This window comes from Ctenopharyngodon idella, chromosome 23 (assembly GCF_019924925.1).
Source record: "Ctenopharyngodon idella isolate HZGC_01 chromosome 23, HZGC01, whole genome shotgun sequence".
Taxonomy (NCBI): domain Eukaryota; kingdom Metazoa; phylum Chordata; class Actinopteri; order Cypriniformes; family Xenocyprididae; genus Ctenopharyngodon; species Ctenopharyngodon idella.
Genome location: NC_067242.1, coordinates 4,432,106 through 4,442,043, shown reverse-complemented (window position 1 = coordinate 4,442,043; position 9,938 = coordinate 4,432,106). Strand labels below are relative to the sequence as shown.

At 36.4% G+C, this 9,938-nt stretch overlaps 1 protein-coding gene across 1 annotated transcript; it reads left to right on the top strand.

Annotated features, from left to right (window-relative positions):
* The first annotated feature begins 2,392 nt into the window (after positions 1 to 2,392).
* nrn1a (neuritin 1a) lies at positions 2,393 to 8,964 on the top strand. Its single transcript, XM_051882710.1, has 3 exons — positions 2,393 to 2,785; positions 5,571 to 5,715; positions 7,405 to 8,964. The coding sequence occupies exons 1-3, from the start codon at positions 2,731 to 2,733 to the stop codon at positions 7,631 to 7,633; spliced, it is 429 nt and encodes a 142-aa protein (XP_051738670.1). The 5' UTR covers positions 2,393 to 2,730; the 3' UTR covers positions 7,634 to 8,964.
* The last annotated feature ends 974 nt before the right edge of the window (positions 8,965 to 9,938 follow it).

Here is a 9,938-nt window from a genome sequence, read left to right as displayed (position 1 = left end):
CAAAACTATTTACATGTCATAGCAAACATTTTTTCATGCACTGCCTGGCAATCAAACCCTGACCTTGGTGTTGCTAACAACATGCATGAGCAACAAGCTACAAGAATATAGATCATCTATCATAAATTGATTGGATCATAAAAATGGTTGTATCAGGGGATGGGGTTGACAAGATGAATTTCCTCTGAAAGGATATGATAATGAAGACAAGCAATTTTTATTTGAGAAATAACATGCACCAATAACATGCACAAACTGATTATAAAAACAGTAAAGAGTGTACATTTTTAAGTAGACTTTAATTTTTAAGAAAACCATCAGTGAGCTTCGTTTTCATGAGTCACAGAATTCTTCCACTGTTTTGTTGGTTTCTGTAGAGTTGTTTTGGAACGAATAGGTATGAAATGTTACAGATTGTGACATGTTTCCTAGCCATTCCCTTTCATTATTTAAGATGATTACAGATAAAATCTGCTTCACATATTTTCATGAAAGAAAGGCAAAACTCTGCTGACGCGATCGATTCCTCACCTCGTTCAACTCCACTCCCTCCATTTTAATGAAACATGCGTTCAGACAGAGCCAGCTCCACTGCTGCTGGAATACCCCCTTCTCTCTCTCTCTCTCTCTTTTTTTTTTCTTTTCTGTCTCCCCTGCTTTCCCCGCGCCCACCTGAATGAGTCACCACGGAAAACCTCTCAAGCTACTGAGTAATTGGATGGGGACAAACACATTAAACAGGGATTCCCTATGCTGTCGAAATGACAGTTCATTTAACTCTGAGCTGACGATTCACTCATGAGTTTTTGAGGTTCCCAATAAGACTCGCTGTCTAATATTATTGGTATCAGGCAAAATATGTGCCTTTCTTATCAAAGAGATCACATAACCAAGTTCAATTATCACTGTTGTCGCACACCTCCACCACAAGATGGAGACAACACATGAATAAAAACCTGCTATTGTTTGGACTCCTATAGCATTCTTTATAAAGTAAATCCATGATATTGCATCCCTTCCTGCATTGCAACACAAGCTTCTTTTTTTTTTTTTTTTTTTTTTACGCCTGCGTTATGCAACTGCTCGTTTTTCTCGAAAGGCTTAACGCACGAATCTGCATAACAAAATATAACGCTCATCTACATAGGCTACCATAAGTGATATAAATGTAATTTTTCAAGCTTTTTCGTGACGATTACATATATAGTCCGTCATTCATTTCATATAATGTTGAACAGTATTCATCCATACTGTCAATGGCCAAAGAAAATTCGATCAGATTGTAAAGTGTCCTCAGGGCATCAGTCTATTGGGTTCTGTATAGTCTGGACTCTAAATGAACTGTCAGGGGACCTAATTACTCAGCAACAGCGAAGAGCACAGGGTTTCTACTCACTGGTCGGATTCTCCTTCAGCTAGAATGCCCTAGGTAACTTTTTAGTATTCTCCTCCTGAAGTCAGTGTCTCCGAAAAAAATTGGTGCGCATCGATACTCAGTACTCATTGGTTGGCTACAAATTCCGCTTACGTCAGCGGGAAATAACTTTTTTTTTTTTTTTTCCAGTGATACAGACATCACTACCTTTCTCTCAGTTGTAACGTAACTCATCTCAGCCCATATAAAATGATTTCTCATCTTTCATAGGGCGTATCATTTTCAGTAACACCTCCAGATTATAACGTATGAGGGTACGTACATCATTTATTAGTATTACTCAGTACTTTTTTTCTTTGAGCATCTTTATCAACTTCTTCATATGTTAAGGTTCTCTATATGTTAAAGGCTTTAACATTATGTTTACCTCCTTGACACCAAAAAATATTAAAATAGGCCTAATAGTTGGTTGGATAAAGGGATATAAGTCTCAGGCGCTAAAAGTGTTAAGATTCTGGGCCGATATATAGGCATAATTTTCACGATGTCTGACAGTCTGCTACCTCAATTCACTTCAGACAGACCTTGATAACATTGCCGGAGTGTTTAAGTCATAAACAAATCATCAATAACGATTAGTGCTGCTGCAGTAATAAGACTCAAGAAAAACGTGGGCACTTCATTAATCAAACTATGTTAGCGCCAACTAAATCTGCACGGGGCAGGGTCACATTTCCATAAATGATCCTACAAATCCATTATGTAGCCTATCTTACACAGTCATCTCATTAAAAAGGAGTGCATGGCCTATAACCAACTTCAAGCATCCCGACTACCTCAATCTCTTTGAGATATCGAGCAAAATTCATGCATAATCAGTCTAAGCACCCTGGAGCAATGAAGTCTGCACGTGTATCCATATATGGGTCACGGGTCCACGTGTAAGCTTCATTGCATGAGGGTGGATAGGTGAGACCACCAGAGAGCAGATATATGCGGACATCTCCGCAATCCCTGAAATGCCAGTACAGTGCGAGAGGGGGGAGAAAGGGGCCAGCCCGGTCTAGCAAATGAGAAAATAGAGAAGTGGGGAGTCCGACGGTGAATTTTACGTCAAGCTTGAGATGTGGGCGTGAAGCAGGGAGAGAGAAAAAAAACACGAGGCATTACCGCCTTCTCTTAACGGGGTGCACCATTTCACTTCTCTGCGCCTCGCCGACAACGGGAAAAATCACGAAGAGTTTCTGAATAGCTGCTTGAACTAAACAGCGATGTTCAACGCGCAGATTTGGCAATCTTTTCCCCTCACAACTATCTAAAATTGTATATACTCCAATGGTTTTTCTGGACGTAGGATGGGATTAACTTTGTCTGGAAGATATATTTCATTGTTTCTTGCTGTTCAAATAGGTAAGTAGATTATTTCTGTCGTATATTTTGGGATGGGCTGACTTTTCCCTTTTTTAATCTCGCTTTTTTCATAGATACGTATAACTTGACACTTTTAATTCGTAGTTAAGGCTATTCAAGGGTATACATTTCGTTTTGGTTATATATTTGTAGAGTGTATGTTGGTGGATATTTTAATTGCAACGCTACTGTCCCGGCTGCGATTTAAAGGCTTGGTCTTGATCTGGGTCTTGTATTTTAAATGCATGACATTGGGATAATAGTGCATTGCTTCTCCGTCCAATGTTGAAGACTGTTCCGAAAAATAAAGCCCAGCAAATCGGAGCAAGTTGGTAAAAGTATGGGATCGCCCGATCCTCTCCGTAATAAATTATTCAAACCGATATGGAAAGATAATTCGAAAAAATGCATTAATGTAACTGCATTCACAGATTTAACTTGCAAAGACTAAGTTTGATAGGTTCATCATGAGTTTTATATGGTCCCATGTGTCCCTTTACAAATTACACAAGCATACAATATCATTTAATTATAGTTTCGTGAAAATTAGTTGGCGTTCGATTGTTGTTTTAGAATTTACAGAATATATGAGGCCATGTTCTTGTAATGTTGTGCGTTTTTAAATGTCTTTCTTGTTAGTGCTCTTGCAGGGCTCTGCAATGAAAATGTTGTGCATTAGGATGAAATCAGTAGCGATGATTTTTTTTGTTAGAAAAAACTGATGCCGTTACCTAGTTGAACTACATTAATTTGCTATAAACCCCCTCCTGACTTCATTGAACAGATAATGCGGTGCCAGGTTGACACCGGTAACGCTGACAGGGTCTAGTAAAGTGGTCGTGACCACTAGTACAGTAGGATAGGTGAGTCTATATTAGATGCTCAGTTGTTTCTAAATATAGATCATCGTGCCTACAACGAAACACGGTTTAATAATTCACCGTTTGTTCGCAGTACTGTCTTTTGTGACTGTTAATTCCAGTAGACAGCGAGAACTGAAATGTATTTTAAATATGAAATCATGCATCCCATTAATAAATGGTTTTACAGAGCTATCTGTATGAGCATCTTTGTATTTCGCATCCTCATATCCGCCATGTTGAGGTCTGAATATTTCATTAAGGCTATTTTGATAAAAAATATTAGGATGCACGAAAACATAAAGATTATAAATCAAGGCATCGCATTCACACATTTAATTTTACTCAGTATGGTCTTTTGTAGGAATATGGTTGTAATGTTGAATATACCCGCTTCGTGTAGAAGAAAAGGGCGATCTGTCCGCGATATCACAATTATGGCTAGATATTTCGTTATGTAAGCTTTCAATTGTGCGGCATTACTCAGTAACACCTTTAATCCTCTGTGTCTAAAATCAATATTATCCTTAATTTAATATAATCATCTTTAGTGTTCATTATTCGGTATTTTGTGTCGTTACTGGATGCGTTTTTTCTCTCTGTGGGCGATAAAGAATGCACGAAACGACTGAGCTTCATCTATTTCATCAGCCAAAGACTTTTTACAGTTTACAAAAAAAAAAAAAAAAAAAAAAAATAGAGAATAACAACCATAGTTGCATCTCCGTTTTTTTTTCGTTTGTTATTCAGCGTATATTGATTGTAGAATAAATTATTATAAAGAATGGGACCAATATAAAATAATGTAGGGTAGGCTATATGACATGTAATGCCTATTATGTAGGGACACATATACAACAGAATGTAAGGACATACAGGGCATATCATATAGCTAATAAATATAATATAATTTAGGTAGCATGCTGCGTATATAAGAATACGGGGAAATATACCTAGTATGTAGTCTACTGTAGGCTATTTAATAGCTAATGGATCATATAGCATGAAATGGATATAATGTAACGTAGGGGCATTGGCTAGAGAATATAATAGTACACTATAATGTACATCTTATTACTGTAGTGTATCGACGCAGGATATGTACTTCATACAAATTAGGGACACATATGCAAAACATTTGATATAGCCGAATGTATGGACATACAATGCTTATGGTGTGTGTGTGTGTGTGTAACAGGGTGTGTGCTTCCTACTGTGGTTAATGGGCAGAGGCCCGACCTGATTTGAACAGTGCTACAACTTAATCAATTCACAAGATCTCGTTGTTTAACGAGAAACCACTGGCGTTTATGGTTCGTTAAGCAAAGGGATCTGGTCAATTGATCAAGCTGTGACCTTCCGGTCCAACACAAAGATCGAAATGAAGTGGGAAGGAAAGCATCGGTGTCCAAATCTTCTCATTCTCCCTAATAGATCTGTCATCAAAAAAACAGACTCTTTTCTAGATGTGTAAAAAAAGGGGAGGGGAGTACAAATCACTCAGAATGAAAATCTCACCTCACACAAGCCCACATACCCCCACCCTCATGTAAACCATTACATCATCGTTTGTCCACGCGCCACCCTCATGCTCAACACATATTATTCTAGTGAACGCGCGCACACACACATTTACAAAATTATTGTGTGGATGTGTTTTATGCCTTATAATCGCTTCGATTTATTTATTTACTTACTCACCTATTACTTTCCAGCTATAAATACTTAAATGAGCGGACAGATGAACTGAGAACAGAAAATAACAGCTAGCCTAATTAAAACAAAATCCTGAACGAAATCCAACGAGTCGTTACAGTTTACAAAAAAATGAGCGGAAGAGTCAGATAATAGAAGTTAACCTTTTTTTTTTTTTTTTTTTTTTTTTTAAAAAGGCAACATAAAAATGATAATTTTTCGTTTTCCAGCCTATCTGCTGCAGGCAGTTCGAGCGGCTGGGAAATGTGAAACAGTGTTCAAAGGTTTCTCCAACTGCCTGCTTCAACTGGGAGAGAACATGGCCAACTATCCACAGGAGCTGGACGAGAAGGAAAACCTTCGGACCATCTGCACGTAAGGGAAACATGCATACACACAACAGATGAAATATACGTGTGTGAGAGTGGGGAGGGAGAGAGAGTGAACAGGAGCCAGATGGCACAAGGGGCCCCTTGTTTAATTCGACAGCTCCACGAGCAGAAATAGAGCCGTGCAGCCGGTATATGCGCTATTCACATTTCACCAGTTAATTACAATTAGATGAACCATCTCTACACGCAAAGGCCAAAGGTCAACATCCATAATTGGATCAGATCGGAAGGTAATGCACGATTATTGTAAGCGATCCGCCCTATAAAATAACGGGTTCTTTTACAGCCGTGACTGAGCGAATCAAAACGCAACATTATCTTATTACAGGGACTGGAATTACATTTCCTTTGCCTCTTCCATTTTTTCCCAAAATCATTTCTGCTTGAACTTCTAAATATATATCCAGTCTCCAGATAGTATAATTCAGATTTTAATACACTTTGCCTAGGTATTAAATAACATTAGCTAGATGCGCAAAGCGGCTGACACTGTAAAAAATTATTTTCATGATTTGTTATCACAATTTTTTTTCTTTTGTCAAATCAACTTAATTAATGTGGTTCAGATAACATCATATTTTGAGTTTCTGTTCATTAAACCAATCTACTTCATTGTATTAACTCAAATTTTTAATTTCAGTGAGCTCAAATTTTTTTTACCCACAATTCTTTTTTGCAGTTCACTGGATTTCATTTCCATACACCAAAGCTTCAGCAAAACATTAAAATGTAACTCTATTTTGCTGACTTGAAAGAATTTCCTTTTTAAACTATTCTATTCTATTGTAGCTATTATATTATATTCTAATTTATTTGGAGCATGGCTACTTCTTGTGCCCGTGCGCATGTCCGATTGTAGATGCAGGTCTTAGAATGTGGGTGTGTGTTCCTCCTGAAATATATTAATAAATCATGGGCTCGAGAGTGGGATAGAGGAAGGGGGTGGGGCGCAGGAGGGGAGTTGTAAGAGAGAAAGATGGGGAGGGCACTAGAAGTCACGTGATATGGAGATTTTCCCTTTGGAGCCGCATTACAACTCGGGTTTCCCTCGTGCCCTCTCTCCTCCTTCACGTGGCTACTTGAGGACATGCAGATGCCAGAAGGATAACACTATAATATGAATTATGTTAGAGAGTCTAATAATTCTAGTAGCTATGTGTTTTTTTGTTGGTACAACTTCTTTTTAAATACACTGTTATTTTGATATAAAAATAGACAAAATGTCTATTTTTAATCTGAATAATCATATTCAAAATCAAATGCATATGTACGAAATTGATGTGGATTGTCAAAATAAAAATATGATACTTAAGTGTTTACTTAATGTTATCTCTGCTTAAAATATAAATGAAAACGGAAGTTTAAAGCGGTTAAGGGACTAAGTAAATCCTTTTTGTTGACATAACAACCGAAACCAGAAACTGTTACAGGATTTTAAATGACCAAAAGAGAAATATTGTTTCCACTATTTTTAGTTTCACCAAGTTTCCTCTCAATTAGACATTTTACAAAAAAAAAAAAAAAAAAAAAAAAAAAAATACTGCTACTACTACTACTAACAGCAATAACAGCATGTTCGAACTGAATAGCCTATGTTAATGCAATGTTAAGCGTGACGCAAATCAGACATGAATAATGATTTTCTTTCTTTTCCGAAATATTTGACTTGCAGTTACTGGGATGATTTCCATTCATGTGCGACCACTGCTCTGGCAGACTGTCAGGAGGGAGCCACAGATCTATGGGAGAAGCTGAAAAAAGAGTCCAGAAATCTGGACTTTCGCGGCAGCTTGTTTGAACTGTGTGCGGCTGGGAACGGCGCGAGCAGATCTACGGTTCCGTTCGGCGTAACGCTGATCCTCCCTGCACTGTCTGCGCTCGTGACGTGGATGCAGTTTTAACCCACGGGAAGAGAAGAGAGAGAGAGAGAAAAAAAAAACGAAGAAGAAAAAAACAGAGAAGACCATCAACACAAGAATAATAATAATAATTAAAAAAAGAATAATAATTAATGACGATCAAAATTCATCCTCACCCAAATGGATTTATATGCTTATTTCATCTGGAGAAAAAGACGTTTTTTTGCAAGAGACAATGGGAAGAAGAAGTCTTCTGGGAATGCTCAAGCACATTTGCCTGACTCTGGGTCGATTACATGAAATATTTATCAGATATTGAGTTGAAATGACGGCCTGAATTTCTGAAAGGTCCTGGTTAGAAGCGTATAGTATTTTATAACATTTCCGTCTGTTATGAATGAATTATTATTACTGTAGGCTTTTCACATTCTCAACGGCCATCATATAGAAAGATAGGAATATTCTCCCATCAGTTTGTTTTATATGCTCTTTGTCAATGTTTAGTTTTCATTTATCAAATTTCTTTTAGTCAAGCCAAGTATATGGATGTGTTGATGGGGTTAGATGGTTTGCTGACCCACCAATCGGGAACGTCTCTAATAATTACGATGCTAATAATAGACTATAAATAATAATAAATAATAATTATAATAAATAAACCTCAGGAATGACTACAGGCATATATTTAGTGGAATACACGAGAACAGAGAAAGATTATATTAAAAAGAATTTATTAAAGAACAAAGAAATGTAAAATGTAGCCATGGAAAGGCTTTGAGATGAGTTGACTGTTGCCATTTTTCCCCAAAAAATGTTATTCTATTCCATTCAAAGAATATTTGTCTCTTTTTATGTAGGAAACATAACAGTTTAAAGGTGACACTTTACATTACAGTGTCCATGTTGCATATAACAGTGTGTAATTACATACAAGCAGCTCCAGGAAATAATTATACATCAAGTACACGTATTACGCAGTACTTACATAGTAATTACACTGCAACGTAAAGTGCGGCCTGTATTTCTCCCAACAGTATCGTAGCACGACAATATCTGGACCTTGACATTAATAGTTGGATGAAGTGAATTTTGCTAGCTTTATTTGATGTTGCCAAGGCATAGATCACGTTTCACTGCCTTCAGAAGATGTGTATTTTGTTTGTTCGTACGTTTGTTCGTTTCTGGGGATGTTGCATATGAAATACCTGAATATTCAAAACCATACAAGTAAATAAGAGATGTATGTGAAATGAAAAGAGAGATACTTTAACCGAAACAGTTTTAAAACAGATTGATTATACAGGTATATAAAATAGACTGCTAAAAAGAAGTATTTAAAAGTATTAAATAAAACAGTTACTGTTTGAAAGAGATTTGTGTTGTTTTTATTGCTGAAGTAGCCTTTGTGGTGATTACAATCCTTCTAAAAAATCTTTTTTTTTTTTTAAATGTAATTTAGCCTATAATTCTGCATCAGTTATATAAAGGAGCAATAATTAATAATGGTCAGAGCAGATATATGAAATAAAATCTCTAAAAGGTGCACTTAAAGGATTCAGTTTCAACACACAAGCGTTTCTCTTCCAGCTCCTCAAACGGACGTGAACGAGCACGCAGGCGCGCAAAGGCGAGACTCTGTCGAGTGAAGACGTATTGTTTCATTATTAATAAGGTGGCAGAGAGAGTCATTTCATATTGATTCTCCCGCGCTCAGCATATAAGGCGCTTGTCTGAGCGAAAACAACCACCAGATTGAAAAATGGTAGTCGAGGGAGTTCTTGAGTATTTATTCTGAAAACACGAGAAACATTAGTCTATTACCTTTTTAAGTCTACTGCCTTTTCCTGTGTTTAAGTCAGTGACAAATAAGGATGTCAACATGATAAACAAAAGATAATTAATTTAAAATACATTTAAAAATGTATATAACATTTTCAACATTTAGTCTAAACATGTCAAGTGGTGTAACAATCAAGTGAAAAGCACTAATTACCTTGCACGTGAGTGTACACAGCATCATTTCTTGGCAAGGAAACACATAAATAAATTAATAAAATATCCTGACGTTTTTAAGTCATGAATATCAAGACGTTTTAAAGTAGAGATATGAGTGATTTACAAAATGACCTTGACACAGTCATAAGGTTGTAAAGGGTTCATTTTTGTTTAATAGTTTTCTCATTAAATTATATCAAAGTCTGCATGTTAATTACGCCTCACTGTACTCGATTTGGCGGATAATATATATATATATATATATATATATATATATATATATATATATATAAAAATCTAATTTTTAAGCTAAACTTCATATATATATATATATATGAAGTTTAGCTTAAAA